Raw genomic sequence first — 16810 nt, forward strand, 5'->3', positions numbered from 1 at the left:
TGACCAACTTCACTTTCACTTTTCACTTTTATGCATTGGAGAAGGAAATGGCAACCCACTCCAGTGTTCTTGCATAGGGAATCCCAGGGACGGGGGGCTGCTGTCTATGGGGTCGCACAGAATCGGACACAACTGAAGCGACTTTGCAGTAGCAACAGCAGCCTGAGCAACAATTTAGAGCTTTCACGTAGCCTTCCTGGATGGTCCATGAGATCAGCATTCTAGCTGCATCCTGCTGAAGATGCCACCACTGTGCTGTTTACAGGCAGGGATGGTGAAACCTATTCAGCTCCCAAAAGACCATGCTCTTTCATCTCATGTGGTTTCAAATTCAAGTTGATCTGCTAACTTGAGAAGGAAAAAAAAGACTACAAAAATGGACCTGTGGCTTTAGGAGATAATGTTGCACTCAAGGAAAGGAGGAATCATCATATCCTGGATACAGTCTTGGTCGGTGTGTCCCCAGTCTGAATGTCTGTGGAAGTACTGGGTTGACCAAAAAAGTTCGTCTGGTTTTTTGTACCATCTTACAGAAAAGCCCGAAAGAACTTTTTAGTCAACCCAATATTTTCTTGCCTTCAGTGAACAACTTTGCCCATCTGGTGGTTGTCTTTATGGAACGTGTCTGAATTGCTCTTTGGGCAAAGGGAGCTGTGTTTAGGCAGGGCTCAACGATGGTATGGTATCAGCATCCCCAGCAGAGAGACAGCAACAGGACCTCCCCTCTCCATGAACCACTCCTTCCTGCAACATTAAGGACAACTACTGGTGTATGAGGGGCTTTCCAGGTGGTGCTACTGTTAAAGAACCCACCTGTCAATGCAGGAAACATGAGACATGGGTTTGATCCCTGGGTCAGGAAGATTCCCTGGAGAAGAAAATGGCAACCCACTCCAGTATTCTTGTCTGGAGAATCCCATGGACAGAGGAGCCTGGCAGGCTACATACAGTTCATGGGGTCACAGAGTTGGACATGACTGAAGCGACTAACCATGCTGGTGTGTGAAGCAAAAAGAAGAAAGCATTTGAGCATGGAAAGAGGAAAACCAGTTTTGTTTCACAGACTGTCTGCATGAACATATTCATGTAGTATTTACCTCATCACTAAATATTCCTGCTCCCTTTTCTACTGTCTATTCAGCATTTCTGCAAATTAACTTCTTCCTGAACTAATCATGATTGCCAGCTATTGAACAAAAACACTACTTTTTGATGACTTTTCTGTGAAAATTTAGACCTGGTAGGCGATTTTATTGCAAAAAAAATTCTTTTTCCCTTAAAAATACTAAACTGTTAGGTTTCATGTTGTGGGCTCCTGGATGTCAAACGTCTCGAAGTCTTTAATTCTCAACAAATGTCAATATAAGAAATCATGAACCTCCAGGGCATATGCATCTTATTTACTGCTAACTTTATTCTGGGATCTTGACAAGAATTGTATGCAGCTACCTCGAGTTAATATTTCAAAGCAGTTACTAGTCCTGTTGGTTTATGTGATAGTCCTTAAGCAGCTGAATCAGGGTAAGAAGGAAGTTGAGGATAGCTACTTTTAAAATTGGCATCTCCTAAAATGTTTTTGAGAGTCCCTTGGACTGCAAGGAGATCCAACCAGTCCTTTCTGAAGGAGATCAGCCCTGGGATTTCTTTGGAAGGACTGACGCTGAAGCTGAAACTCCAGTACTTTGGCCACCTCGTGCGAAGAGTTGACTCATTGGAAAAGACTCTGATGCTGTGAGGGATTGGGGGCAGGAGGAGAAGGGGACGACAGAGGATGAGATGGCTGGATGGCATCACTGACTCGATGGACATGAGTCTCAGTGAACTCCAGGAGTTGGTGATGGACAGTGAGGCCTGGCGTGCTGCGATTCATGGGGTTGCAAAGAGTCGGACACGACTGAGAGACTGAACTGAACTGAAAATGTTTTTACTTGCTAAAGATGGAATTTTCCATTCATCTCTCAGTACCTGCTTTCTGCCATACTAATTTCTTTGATCTAAAGGTTTGGGTAGGGAGATATTTGGCATTTCCTTTTTTCCAACCGATTGATAATTCTTCCTTTTCAATCAAGTTGCCATATTCCGCTTCTAGGTTTTTTTTTTTTTGCTGTACCATCAAAAGGTGGGTTAGGGAACTGAAGATATAAACTGTGAATGTAATGATTTTTACTTACCTGCTAATTTTTAGCCAAAGACAATGAGCTAAGGGGAATGACACAGCCACGGGTGCAACTTTGCCAGCAGCAGCAGTGACCTGACATGCTCTCTATTTCAACAGGAGGCAAGTTTCTCCCTCACTCTTGAATTTCCCCATCTGAACATCAGGCTACTCTGGCCAGGGAATTAAATGAGGCTGAACCCGATTACCAACATATTGCTTTATTTCTTGGTGGTAGTAAGTTAAGGCTTTCTAGAGTCATACAGCACGCAGTGATTTGAACATTAGAATTAAAACAACAACAACAATGAGCATTCAATTTAGCAGAGGCAGGAAGGAAGCAATGTTTAAAAACAGGCAAATTTCCTAGTGAGGCTTTTCGCGTGGTCTCTAAAAATCTGCTGAGCTGTTTCCCCAGGAACCACTGTCATAGATTCATACGACAAGGGGAAGTGGAATGGGTGAAGAGCAGACTGGGAGAAAGACCGAAATGGGGAAAGATAGGGCAAGCCAGGTAATCAGTGTGAAGGCTGGCTTTGTCTCAAGTTTGGAAGACAGTGTAGGTGCTATGGTCAAGAGGTGGTGATCAAGATATTTGGAATGGGACACCCCCTCTCTGGTTGTGTGAGCCGTTTTGGATCTTTCCTCTTATTCCAGGAGTATTACATTGGCTCACTTGGAAGATCTCAGTACGAAGGGTTAGGGATGATCCTTTGTGACTTATATTCTGAAGCTCTGAACAGAGTCACAAGTCACACAGCAGGGGAATGCTACCTTCAATCCCTTTCACAGTTCTAAACTTTGTTACCAGATACTATCCCCAGACAAACAATTCCTTTCTCCCTGTGGCACGTGGCATTGACTGCACCTCCAAGTTGCTGACAGTGTTGATTGGAGAGGTGGCCATATATCATGTGATGCCATCTCACTGCTATCTCCTTCTCAAAATAAGACAAAGACATGCAGGGAGCCTAACATGGGAGTGCAGCTGTCAACTGGTGTATAGGCTGGATGTGAAACTGTTGCATGTGCTTAGCTTGGAGACACTAGGCTCTGAGTGTGGAGGGTGGGTCCTCTGAGAACGAAATGAATGAACTGTTTGGAAAGCAAAGGAAGAGGGGTGTTGTCAGAGAATAATTTAAGAGAGGTCATGGGCTTATTAACAAAAATCAATGAAATGACATTAAAACAAGCAATGGGATTGTTGGCATCCTGACTTCGCATGAATGAGGATAGCAAATGGATTTCCATCCAAATAGGACCATTTCACATTTATACTTGGCAACGGCTTTAATGTTGGATATCAAAGTCTTAGCTGGTGGGCCAGTGCCTACATCTTATCACATGTTCCCTCTTCCATTTGTGGGGCACTTTTGAGTGGACAGGATTTAAACTACCTGGAAATCTGCTCTGCATATTTGAGGAAGGACAAGCAGACATCACAGGGGAGGCACACAAGGTGGCAATCTGCACACGTGACACTTACGACTTAATGTCAATGGGCTTCACGTGATGCAGTCTGGATGCCCAAGGAAATAAACAGATGAGAAAACAGAAATGTGATCTGAATGACAAAGAACCGAGGCATCTGTTCCTGCCAGCTGTAGGGCAGATGTGTGCGTGCATGCCACGTGTGCAGCAACAGGGATTTGAAAAACCCTGGAGGACACGTGTTCTCCTGGGCCTCCCTTGTTAATTAAAAATTGTGAGTGTCTTCCTTCCTACTTGGAAACACTCAGAAAGATCAACCTGACTGGGGGAGGTGGGTTTTGCTGTGATTAGGAATTCCATCACCTCCATGCGATGGGGTGATGCCAAAAGCATGTGTGTACAGAAGCCGTCCATCTGGCTGGGCAAGAGAGGATGACCAAGAGACTCACTCATCAAAAGAAACAAACTGAATGACACTCAGATTAGGGAGAAGAACATACAGGAGGTGGGGTTGGCACGCCTCCTGAAAGCAGTCACAGAATAGATATCCTTGGAAGAGGTAGATGCCTCTTGTGCTGCCAAGGAGCTTGGGTTTACTGACATCTCTTGTTCCCTCGATTCTAAAATGGGCATGAAGCTCATCCTTGATTAGATCAGAGGAAGTCCTCTGATTCAGGGCTGGAAGCAGAAGCCCAGAGAAGTCAAATGCTTTGCCCAAGGTCACACAGCTAGTAAGTGGTGGAGCGGGAGTGGGGTGGAACGAGGCAGGTCTCTTCTTTCACCCTGTTAACTGCTGCAAGTGATCCTTTAAAAGGGTTTATAAGTGCTGCATATATAGCAGGTGCTGTGACATTTATTTAACAAGAATTTTGCTTGGGTATGGGATGGGAGAGTGTGGTTTAGGCCAGTCAAGCAGTTTAAAGAGGAGGAGGTGTGGAGAGCAGTATTATTCTGACGATTTGTTGTTACTGTAGGAGAGGGAGGGGTAGGGTTGGAGAGATGGGGTGCAGAACTCTGGGGATGTGGCCAGGAGGAAAGAAACTGAAAAGGGGATGTTCTTAAAGACATTGCAGTCAGCTTTCTGAGGTACATGTTTTTGAGAAGAGACATCACCACCAATGACCTGATTCCCCCTGCAAAAAACCGTTGTCTGGAATAGAAATGGGGCTCCCTCACCCTCCTTTCCTAGCCCTCTGTTGCCCGTGAGAAATTAGAAAGAAGAAAAGCCAGATCCATAAGAAGAACCTTCCTGGAAGAAAGAAGCTGTTCCGAGTGGGTGTCGGTGCTTACATAGGCTGCTCTGAAAAAAACAAAACAAAACAAAAAAACCAACGTGTTCTGTTCAGGTCTGTACGGTGACAGCGATGGGCGGGAGGCTGTCCCTTCAGAAGAAGGCAGGGTTGGTGTGCTCGATGACGCAGCGCTTGCAGTGGCGTTTCACGAAGCGCAGCGCCTCCACGGACACCTCGCAGTCCTGCACGTTCAGCATCTGCAGGTCAAAGCAGTTGGCCGCCACGATCTGCAGGCCCTGGCCCGTGATGCTCTCGCAAGACTTGAGGCTGAGGCGCTTGAGATTGAAGCAGTTCAGGGCCAGGCACTCCAGGCCCGTGTCAGAGACCAGAGGGCATTTGCCGATGTCCAGGGACTTGAGTTTGGCGCAGTTCTTGGCGAGGTACTCCAGGCCGTGGTCCGTGATGCCCTCGCAGCCCCTGGCATTGAGGTAGCGCAGCTTGCCGCAGTACTTGGCCACGTAGCGGATGCCCACATCGGTGACCCGGCCGCAGTGCGCAATGCTGAGGTACCGCAGGCGGGACTCCAGCTTGGCGATCTCGCGCAGGCCAAAGTCGCTGACGAAGCGGCAGTCGCTGACGCTCAGCTCCTTGATGGAGGTGCAGTAGATCATCAGGTAGCGGAGGCCCTCGTCAGTGAGGCGGACGCAGCGCCGCAGGTACAGGTGGGTCAGCTGCGTGCAGTGGGCCGCGATGGTGTGCAGGCCTTCGTCTTCCAGCACGAAGCAGTCTGTCATGTCCAGGTAGCGGATGGAGATCTGTTTGCCGTGCAAGGGGGACAGTTTAATGGAGGCCTCGCGGGTCAAGCTGATGCAGGTCACCTTGGAGCATCCTAGACGGAGAGACAGAACACACGCTCAGAACGACCTCGGGGAACGGGGAATGGTGGGGGGGCTCCTGAATAGATTCCTACCCCTCTCTGGATTTGGGTCCCTTCCCTTCCTGGCTGCTCAGGAGACGGAATGCAAGAATGGGCCTTCCGTGTTCATCATTTAACTACTCTGGGCTTAAGAGGCTTTGGGGTTTTAGAATCAGAAAGATAAGGGTTCCAATGGATCTAGATCCATCAATGGTTGGCCTGATGTTTGGGCAAATCGGTCCTTCAAGTAGGTCCTTTGCTTTAAAATAAGGGTGCTCTGCTTCCCTGGAAGGTGGCTGTAAAGAAGACATGAGACTGTGTGTGTAAATATCCCATCCTGGTTCTGGAAAGTTCAGGAAGCTCAGTTCTTACCCTGCAGTGATCTGGTAGCTCTCTGATCCAAAGAAGTGAGATAGGAAATAGAAGGCTGGACCATGACTGCAGTTTGGCAGAAAGAGCACTGGCTTGGGAGTCACAATCCATCTCAGGTCTACTTTTTATGGTCTGAGGCAGGAGGGTTAAGTTTTCTGAGTCTCAAGACTCTTCTCTGAAATGGGAGTGAGTAGCTGGTATGCCTATAACTCTGGGGATATAATAATGAGGATGCAACCAGGTAATGGATATGGATATACTTTGAAAACCATGGGAAATATATGTCATTAGTCTAACAAAGTGACCGTCTAGGGATTCAGTTCCACCTTCTCTGGTCCAGGAAGAACAAAATCAGGATTATCCTCTATCCCTTCAACCAGTTTGTCCTGCTTTTACCCGCTACGATCTATTTTCACAGCTGCCAGACACATCCTGGAACAGTACTCCTGTCATGCTCAAGGCCGTCTCACTACAAGCGTAAAAGCTAACGTCTAAAGGGGGCCTCCAAGGACCTGCACCCCTGGGCCCTTATGCCTTCCCCCTCTTCCAAGCCCACTGGCCTCCTTGCTAGTTCCCAGATGGCTCAGGTGCCTCCCTGCCTCAGCAACTGTGCACTGGACAGGGCCTCCCTGGATAACTCCCTGGGTCACCCCCACTTTCTTAGGCTTCAGAGCAACTGTCCTTTCATAGGACAACTCTTTGTGAGTCATCCTGAATGAACCAGTACCCTCTGCCTGACTCCCATTTATTTTCAGCATTCGTTATCACTTTGAGGCATTATATACCTATTTATTCACTTTTATTCACATTTATTTATGTGTTTGCTGTCCTCATGGAATGTAAGTTCCTGAGAAAAAAGGACTCAAACTCTTCACTGCTGTATCCCTCACACCTGGTTCAGAGCTGGTTCTCACTAAGTACCTGTTGAATGAACAAATGAATGAATGATTTATAGAGTGTATACAGTCCCTATATATCAGGGCTTCTCTGATAGCTCAGTTGGTAAAGGATCCGCCTGCAATGCAGGAGACCCCAGTTTGATTCCTGGGTCGGGATGATCTGCTGGAGAAGGGATAGGCTACCCACTCCAGTATTCTTGGGCTTCCCTGTGGCTCAGCTGGTAAAGAGTCTGCCTGCAATGCGGGAGACCTGGGTTTGATCCCTGGGTTAGGAAGATCCCCTGGAGAAAGGAAAGGCTACCCACTCCAGTATTCTGGCCTGGAGAATTCCATGGACTGTGTAGTTCATGGCGGTCACAAAGAGTCAGACACAACTGAGTGACTTCACTTTCCTTCACTTTCATGCAGTCTTTTATAGGAAAACCTGATGGGATAATCCAACTTCCAACATTTAAATATCCTCAGGATTGTGATCGAGGCTGAGGTATATCTAACATTGATAAACCAACTATTTTATAGTTAATTATAATGCCTTTTGTTTCTGTTGAAAGATAACGTTTACAAAGTGCTTTTTATAAACATTTGAGAAAACGTTTATTGATTTTCTTCATTCTTTTTTTTTTCACTTGATTCTTCAAACAATCTGTTTTCTAGACAAGGAAATTAGTACTCAGGAAGATATCTTTAGATGCCTCTCTAAACTCCTTTCCCCTAAATATGTGTGGGAATAAATTTTATATGTATATATTTATACCATATATTATATAACTATTATATATTTTATGACATATGAAACACTCATTTCATTATATATTTCAGTTCATTGTATATTACTATTTAAAATATGTACACAGTCTATTTTAGTATATGAACATACATCATTAATATACATAGCCAAATACATCATATAAATGTAATAATACATATATTTCCTTCCACTACGTAGACTGTACATATACTTTTCATTTTCTCTCTCCTCCACCCAAATCCCTCTGCCGCTCTAAAGCCAGGCGCCTCACCTCCGGGGCTCCGCGCCTTGGCTGATGACGTCATCTCCAAGCCTTCTAAGCAACCACGTGATAGTGTTAATGGGGACTTTCCTCCCACTCCTGGCAGGCTGCCCAGGAAACTCTTATAATATAAAATTCAGGTCCTGGGAATAATGACATTCAGAAGCCATGTGCTACCAAGTCGAAGAATTTCAGGAAGGAGCAAAGCATACACCCCAGCATTGGAGAACAAAGATGTGGCTTGTCAGAGCCTGTGCGCACAACTCCAGGGGGCTCTGTGGTTTTGCAGAAGGTGGTTGGTACCCCTCAACTGTCGCTCTGAACTCTCCCTTTGTTTGAAGTTCTTGTTTTACACTGACTGCGATCCTGCTTATGCTGAATCTGTATGTTCACACCGTGGCTGCCCATCTATCATGACGGTGAAGGCACTTAACGATCACAGGACAACTTTGTTCCTAAACTCTTAGTTCCAGTTTCCTATTTAAGAAAGAAATATCCAGTAAAACCTGCTGCATTCCAGGAAGGATACTCTATTCGGTCCAGGGAAACATTTGTCTGCATTTTGAAACCAAACCCCAATTTAATGAAATACTAGCTTAGCTCACTTTTGATGAAGACAAAATCATATCACATTTTGATATGCTTGCATCATTTTAGGTCAATCATTTTAAATTTCAGCTTTAGCCCTTTTATAGATTTGCTAAGTTTGGGTTGAAAATAAACTGATTCATGGCTCAATGGGTAATATCTGTGGGCAGTGGATGCATGTATATATTACAGACTTGCAGAGAACATGAGAAATCATTCCCTTTGAACTTCATTTTTTAAAGATGAGGCATCTCAGATTCAGTGAGATTATATGACTTGTACAGTCAGACTACAGAGAATTTTCCTGATCCGAGACTTCTAATATAGCAGGGATGGTAAGAATTGACTAAGAAATAGCATGCAATTGATGAATTGCATGAGAGATGTATGATAGATGTACCAGCATGAAGTGAATATTTAGACACTGGGGTATCATAAGTCTTGGGAGTGGGGATTCTTGGAAGAGAGAAATAATTTGAATACACAAATATGGAACCCAGGTAGTATAAAGTAATAGCAGGAGCAAATTCAAGGGACAGGAAAGCATGGAGGCAGAGGGGGAGTGAGCAGTATTCACAGGATAAAACACAGGATTTATCCTGTGTGGCAGCTAAGATGGGAATAATCCACTGGGATTGGATCTTGGGGGCCTGTTTTACCATGCAGGATAAGGAGTAGGGATATTACACAACCAGGAGTGGATAGTATGGGTTGAACAAATCTGGGGCTATCTTTAATTAATTCCAGATTTGGTTCAGCTTTCACAAAAATGCTCATTACCACCTTCTCTCATTATTGGGTAATAATACTCTGGGATATAAAAGGATGATATCAACAAAGACCAACTACTGCCTCGTAAGTGTGTTACTGAATAAAACACACATGGGAGAACTTAACATGAATGAACTCATCTAGTCCTCCCAACCATTTTACTGATGAGGAAGTTTTAGTCACTGCGCTATAGCTTTCCGAGCGCTTGTTCAGAGCAGTCACGAATGACAACTTTGTCTGAACCCTTTAGAAATCAAGATCACTGTTTGGGGCTTTGAAACTCCTCTGTTGAACGAATTACATTATCACAAAATACAGATATAAACTATGCCTCATTTTTTCCCATATAAAACTCATAATGAATTGAGAATACACAAGTACCCAGTTGCAAAACCGAGCAACGCTCTACCTGCTTACACCTGGGAGGATACCCTCAGCTTCCCAGGGGTCAGGCCGGAAAGGCTTTACTTAGGGGATGCTTGCACTGGGCCTCCGGCAATGAGACATCTGTTAAGAAGGTTTTGGGGGAGGTGAAAGGGGGCAGAGGAGGGAATGGCATGCAGGTCAGAGAGGTGCCCACACATCATAGTGTGCACAGGCATGGTGTACTTGGGAAATTCAAATGGTTCCAGGAAACACAGCATTCAGGTTACTAGGGGCAGGGTGAGATTTGAACCTAGAAAGAGCAGCTCATGAGGTGCCATATATGCTTTGCTAAGCAACTTTTTCCCTACATGTCACGAGGAGGGATTGGAGATTTTATGCAGGGAAATGAAGGGTTAGCTTCTCAGTTTGAAAACATTCCTCTGGACCTTGGTTGTGTAGAAGGTGTATGGATGGAGTTGAGGTGGGTGTAAGGCCAGTGATAGGGCAAGCATGCATCCAGGCAGGCAGGCAGAAGAGAGGGGGTGGACTTAACATTCTGGGGGAGTAGAATCACCTGGGCAGGACTCAACTGGTCTCATATAACAGATCAGGAAGGGTAGTAAGGAGGACTCCCAGGTCTCCAAGTATAGGGGAGCCTTTGGAAGCAACTTCACTTGTAATAATCATGAGATTTAAACTTTAAAAATTGGTTAGTTGTAATATATTCTATTGATGTTTAGAGATGTTATTAATTGTGATGGTTAATTTTATGTGTCAACTTGACTAGGTGACAAAGTGCCAAGATATTTGGCTGAACCTTATTTCTAGGTGTGCCTGTGAGCATTTTTCTGGATAAGATTAACATTTGAACCAGGAGACTCAGGCAGATTGCCCTTCCCAATGCATATGGTTGTTGTCGTTCAGTGGCTAAGTCATTCTTTGCCACCCCATGGACTGCAGCATGCCAAGCTTCCCTATCCTTCACTGTCTTCTGGAGCTTGCTCAAACTCATGTCCATTGAATTGGTGATGCCATCCAGCCATCTCATCCTTTGTTGTCCCCTTCTCCTCCTACCTTCACTCTTTCCCAGCCTCAGGGTCTTTACCAATGAGTCAGTTCTTTGCATCAGGTGGCCAAAGTATTGGAGTTTCAGCTTCAGCATCAGTCCTTCCAATTAATATTCAGGACTGATTTTCTTTAGGATTGACTGGTTTGATGTCCTTGCAGGCCAAGGGACTCTCTAGAGTCTTCTCCAACACCACAGTTCAAAAGCATCAATTCTTCAGTGCTCAACTTTCTTTATGGTCCAACTCTCATATTCATACATGACTACTGGAAAAACCATAGCTTTAACTAGACAGATCTTTTCTGGTAAAGTGATGTCTCTGCTTTTTAATACGCTGTTTAGTAGGTTTGTCATAGCTTTTCTTCCAAGGATTAAGTGTCTTTTCATGTCATGGCTGCAGGCACCATCTGCAGTGATTTTGAAGCCCAATAAAATAAAGTCTGTCACTATTTCCATCTATTTGTTTTCTCATCTATTTGCCATGAAGTGATGGGACCAGATGCTATGATCTTTGTTTTTTGAATGTTGAGTTTTAAGCCAGCTTTTTCATTCTCCTCTTTCACTTTCATCAAGAGGCTCTTTGGTTCCTCTTCGCTTTCTGCCATAAGGGTAGTATCATCTGCATATCTGAGGTTATTGATATTTCTCCGGGCAATGTTGATTCCAGATTGTGCTTCATCCAGCCTGGCATTTTGCATGATGTACTTTGCATATAAGTTAAATAAGCAGGGTGACAATATACAGTGTTAACATACCCCTTTCCTATTTTGGGACCAGTCCCTTATTCCATGTCCAGTTCTAACTGTTGCTTCTTGACCTGCAAACACATTTCTCAAGAGGCAGGTAATCTCTTTACACACACACACACACACACACACACATATATATGCACACACACATATATATGGGACATATATATATATATAACTGGGACATACATATAAAACACCTAATATATATATAACTGTCCCATATATATATACATATATATATACACACACACACATACATACACTATTGCTTCTATTTCTCTGGAGAACTATGTTGTCTAGTCACTCAGTTGTGTCTGACTCTTTGCAACCCCATAGAGTGTTGCTCTCCAGACTCCTCTGTCCATTGGACTCTCCAGGCAAGAATATTGGAATGTGTTGCCATTTCCTTTTCCAGAGGATCTTCCCAACCCAGGGATTGAACCCGAGTCTAATATGCATGAGCAGGCATATTCTTTACCACTGAGTCACCAGCTAAGCCCTAGAGAACCATGACTAAACATTAATAAAAGGTAATAAGTGATAATGAATAAATGCTAGAGCTAGTTATAGTAACTTTCAGTGACTTTTAAAGATAACTTTCAAGGCAGGCATGCTAGGGATGGGAGGGGCAGTTTCACGTTCTCTGGGGGAGTTAAGCTCTAGAAAGCCAAGCTCTATACTCAGTGGCAAGTATATTGCCACTGGAGGGCACCGTTCGGAGGTGGTGACACAAATCACCCTTATGAGTTGTTGGGTATTTGGAGTTCATCTACCTGAAAATACCCACCACCATTCCTGACAATATTTAGAATTCTGTGCTCTTAGTGAGTTAGAGATTCCCCCATTTACACAGTCTTTATTTACACAGATATCCAGGTCAGGTTGATAGGGAGAAGCTTAATACATAACGGTTAGCACAGGGGCCAAGCAGGGTCCACTCACTCAGGCTAGAAGCCCGGAAACTTCCATCCCCAAACAGCACAGGCACTTTCCATATTTCCGAATCTCAAAAGAAGCCCAAAGACAAAATACAATTACTTGCAGCCTGTCCTGAGGGTGCACAGGGGAGCCCCTTTAACAAAGATGGGGATTCCAAAACAGTGTCATTTTCTAATCTAAGAAAAATAAAAGAAAATGAGGTGTTTATAAAAGAGGCCCACAGGATTCAGAACCTTTGAATGTTAAAGAATCCAATCCCTTAGTCCCCACACCCCTGTTTTTTTTTTTTTTTTTAAAGAAGAGGAAAGACATCTAGGGAAAGCTGTGAACTGTCCCAAATCACAGACTTTTGAAGCTAGTTCCCACCGCATCATAATGCTTTCTCTTTCCAGAATTCCTTGGGGGGGGGGGGATGTAAGAAAACCTCTTTGTTTCCTGCTTCTTTATGCCAACAGCTGCTCACGACTAACTGAACATACGGTTTCCATGGCTTTGTGCTGGAGCCAACTCAAGGAGGGGAGCAGGGAAAGAATGTACGAGAAATAATTGACTGTCATCGGAAATATTTTCAGATGTCGGTTTTCAAAAGAGAGAGTGAGCTCCGAGAGCTGACTTTTACCTCAGGTTTTGTTAGAGGATATCATTTACCTCAGATGCTGGTAAATCCCCAACTCTATTTCTTGGCCTGTTCAGTGGTTTTTACTTTCGACCCCTCCCCAACAGTCCCTGAGGTTGTGGCTCGCGCTGCTCATTTCTTTAACTCCCAGTTGCATCTCACACACTCCAGCCTCTCAAATGTGTGTCTTTTGACTGGGTAGCAGATGAGATAAAGAAAGGCTGTTAGTCTGGCTGGATCCACGTCTGGCGCCTCAGTGCGAGTCTGGGCTTTAATTCTTCCTGCCTGTGAGAGGTTTGAAAGCAAAGCAGCCATGCTGGGAATTCCTTCATTTTAAAAAAAGAACTAAAGGGTTTCCCTCATAGCTCAGTTGGTAAAGAATCTGCCTGCAATGCAGGAGACCCTGGTTCGATTCCTGGGTCGGGAAGATCTGCTGGAGAAGGGAAAGGCTACCCACTCCAGTATTCTTGGGCTTCCCTTGTGGCTCAGCTGGTAAAGAATCCACCTGCATTGCAGGAGACTTGGGTTCGATCCTTGGGTTGGGAAGATCCCCTGGAGAAGGGAAAGGCTACCCACTCCAGTATTCTGGCCTGGAGAATTCTATGGACTGTATAAATCCATGGAGTTGCAAAGAGGAGCACACGACTGAGCAACTTTCACTTCACTTTCAAAGGCTTCACTTGGTGGGCCCTACCCTTGTACTCTGTAATTAAGAATACTGCTTGATGGCAGAGGCCAACACAATACTGTGAAATGATTTTCCTTCAATTAAAAATAAGTAAGTTTGGGAAATAAAAAGAATATTGCTTGAGAAAAGATGCAAAAGCAACCCAAGGCTGAGGAGGGTAGGAGTGTAATATGAGGAAACCCTGAGCCATGATGGATTTTTCCCAGTGTCTGCAAAATTTCCAGCCATGGTGACCACTGGCCACAGCACAGAATCAGCTTAAACACAGCTCTTAGGCTCCATGCGACAGTGACCAGTGGATGTCAGGGCAGTTTCTAAACTACTTCGGTTTCAGCTAGAGAGCTGGCTCTCATGTATCTGTGATTAGATACTTAGTTCCCATTATCCATGATTTGTGCTGCCCTGCTGGCTCAGTAGGAGACCCAGCTTCGATCCCTGGGTCGGGAAGATCCCCTGGAAAAGGGAACAGCAACTCACTCCAGTATTCTTGCTTGGAGAATTCCAAGGACAGAGGAGCCTGGTGGGCTACAGTCCAGGGGATCTCAAAGAGTCAGATATGACTGAGCGACTAACACCACCACCACCTATCTATGGTTGCTCTGAAATTACTGTGAGAATTATGGGGAGGAAAGACACACTTGACAGTCACACTAACTTGTGGGACTTGCCTAGTTGCTCCAGTGGTTAAGACTTCACCTTCCAAAGCAGGTTCTATCCCTGGTCAGGGAGCTAAGCTCTCACATGCTTCTTGGGCAAGAAACCAAAACATAAATCAGAAGCTATATTGTAACAAATTCAATAAAGACTTTTTAAAAGGTCCACATCAAGAAATAAAAAAGGCACACTAACTTGAATTGCCAGACATAAGATGCCTCTAAGTCCTCTAAGAAGTTGACATCATTTGACAAAAGGGATACCTCTGGCTCCCAGAATCATGGTTCCATAAAGACAGTTTTATAGGAAGAAGAGTCACCCTGCTGAGCCCTGAATATCACAAAGGGGGACCCTTCCCAAGTGTCAGCGTCCTCTCCTGCTTTGGGAGGATGCACTGGGAAGGGCCCACGGATGGCCACGTACCTGACACATCAAGGTGCTCCAGGTTGGGACAGAGGGACACCACGTCGAAGACTGCCTCGTTGGAGATGTTGTAGCAGCCGGAGACTTCCAGCCGCCGGAGCTCTGGGCAGCACTGGGCAATGGTGTAAAGACCTCGGTCCGTGAGCCGCCTGCAGCCACTGACACTGACGGTTTCCAGCATGAGACAGACGTTGGGTGTGTCCTGACAGAGTCTGCGGGTGAGCACCTTGAGGGCGCGGTCCACGTTGATGGTCTCGCCCGTCAGGCGGATAGTCCTCCAGAGGCGCGGGTCCCAGGCCAGGTTGTACCAGCGGCGGCACACGCGCGCGCAGCGGCACAGCTGGTTGGTGGGCAGGAAGGAGAAGACCTGCACCATGGCGTGGTCCGGGAGCCGCTCGATGCTGGCCTGCTCCTTCTGGGGCCTGGAGGCCAGCCGGATGAGCGGGTGGGTGAGGCGGGTCGGGGGCGGGGAGTGGACCATGGCCACCGTCTCCCCGGTGATGGAGGACGAGGAGGTGGACGAGCCCCTTCCATTCTGAAATCCCGGCAGGTTGGGTGGACATATCAGGGCTGGGCTGGGCGTGCTCAGTGTGCGCATGCTCAGGTCGGAGTCTGGCAAAGGACAGAGAACAAAGGGTTAAGGATGGACGGGGCGGAGTGGCGGGGGTGGGGGCGGGGGAGGCCGGGAAGGAGGCAGGGAGGTGGCACCCTGTCCACTGACATCCTTCCTGGGCAGACGCCGGCTCAATCTGTCTCATTGGAAGCAGGAGCCCACGCAAGTTTTCCCCATTAAGAAAAGGGCTAATTCTTCACTATCTCCCCAGGGGTGGGCAAACTATCTCTAAAGGGTCAGATAAGAAATAGTGGAAGCACTGCAGGCCATCTGGGTTCCATCCCTGTTGCAATTACTCAGTCCTGCTGTTTTAGTGCAAAAGCTGCCATAAACAACACGAAAACAAGCCCAGCCGTCCTGGCTATTTTTCCATAAAACTTGTTCTGTAAAAACAGATCAGCTGATTTGGCCCCAGGGTTATAGTTTTCTGACCTCTGATCTACATTAACGGTGATTATCTAAAGGGCACAACTCCAAAGTTTTATTATTTCTATACTGGGAGAAGAAAGCTCATATATTGTGAACACAAACTGATTTATTTTGGTTAGGCAGATGCTTACGCTTCATTTATAAAGGAGAGGAATGCATTTTAAAGGAGAAGACTGGCCAGTGGGGAGAGAGCATTAGCTATCTTTGCCCTCACCTGCCCCCTAGTGTCCAGCCCCCCATCTTTTGATAATGGTACCCCAAACTCTGTGATCTGGGTTCTGGAGAGCCACCCTGCTTCCTTCCCCTGTCAGACTAGGCACTTCAGATGGTATTTGCAGTCCTTGAATATCTGTTGCAATATTTATTTTTCTTTCTTATCAATAATTCCTCACTTTGCATTTGAATAATGTGACTTTTTTTTCTGTTCCTTGGAACCAAAAAGGTCACTTGATGAAGAAGTAAATGGTTTTTAAATTTATGAGGGATTGAGAGACCTTTAGAATGCTGCTTTAAGAAGTCTGCTCATTTCATATCCCTCCCCCAACCTTTATATATATGGAAGAATTTATTCTTGCCCTATATAAATGTTTGTATGTTATACATTTTACATATATAGATGGATAGATTTATTTAGGAAGACATTTATTCTTTCTAAATATGTTTATATATTTCATACACACGTGTGAATATATATATATACACACACACATGCACACACACATATATTGTATATACATATAGAGAGAGAGAGAGAGAGAGAGAGAGAGAGAGAGAGAGAGAGTTTACCTCCAAAATACACAATTCTTTACCTGTGAAATAAGTGAATTGGTCTAGATAATTTCTAAGTCACTTTCAGCTCTAATTATAGCTCTAAAGACTTAAACAAAAAT

The 16810-nt window shown here is 45.1% G+C and overlaps 1 protein-coding gene across 1 annotated transcript in view; it reads right to left on the reverse strand.

Annotated features, from left to right (window-relative positions):
• Positions 1-2360: 2360 nt before the first annotated feature.
• FBXL7 (F-box and leucine rich repeat protein 7) overlaps positions 2361-16810 on the reverse strand; it is a 468772-nt gene continuing 454322 nt past the window's right edge. Inside the window, exons 3-4 of the mRNA XM_070774830.1 lie at positions 14879-15490; positions 2361-5707 (exon numbers count right to left, since the gene is read on the reverse strand). Of these exons, the coding sequence (XP_070630931.1) occupies positions 4971-5707; positions 14879-15490 (1349 nt within the window). The 3' untranslated portion in view covers positions 2361-4970. The remainder of the gene's footprint in view (positions 5708-14878; positions 15491-16810) is intronic.

This window comes from Bos indicus, chromosome 20, assembly GCF_029378745.1.
Source record: "Bos indicus isolate NIAB-ARS_2022 breed Sahiwal x Tharparkar chromosome 20, NIAB-ARS_B.indTharparkar_mat_pri_1.0, whole genome shotgun sequence".
Lineage (NCBI taxonomy): Eukaryota > Metazoa > Chordata > Mammalia > Artiodactyla > Bovidae > Bos > Bos indicus.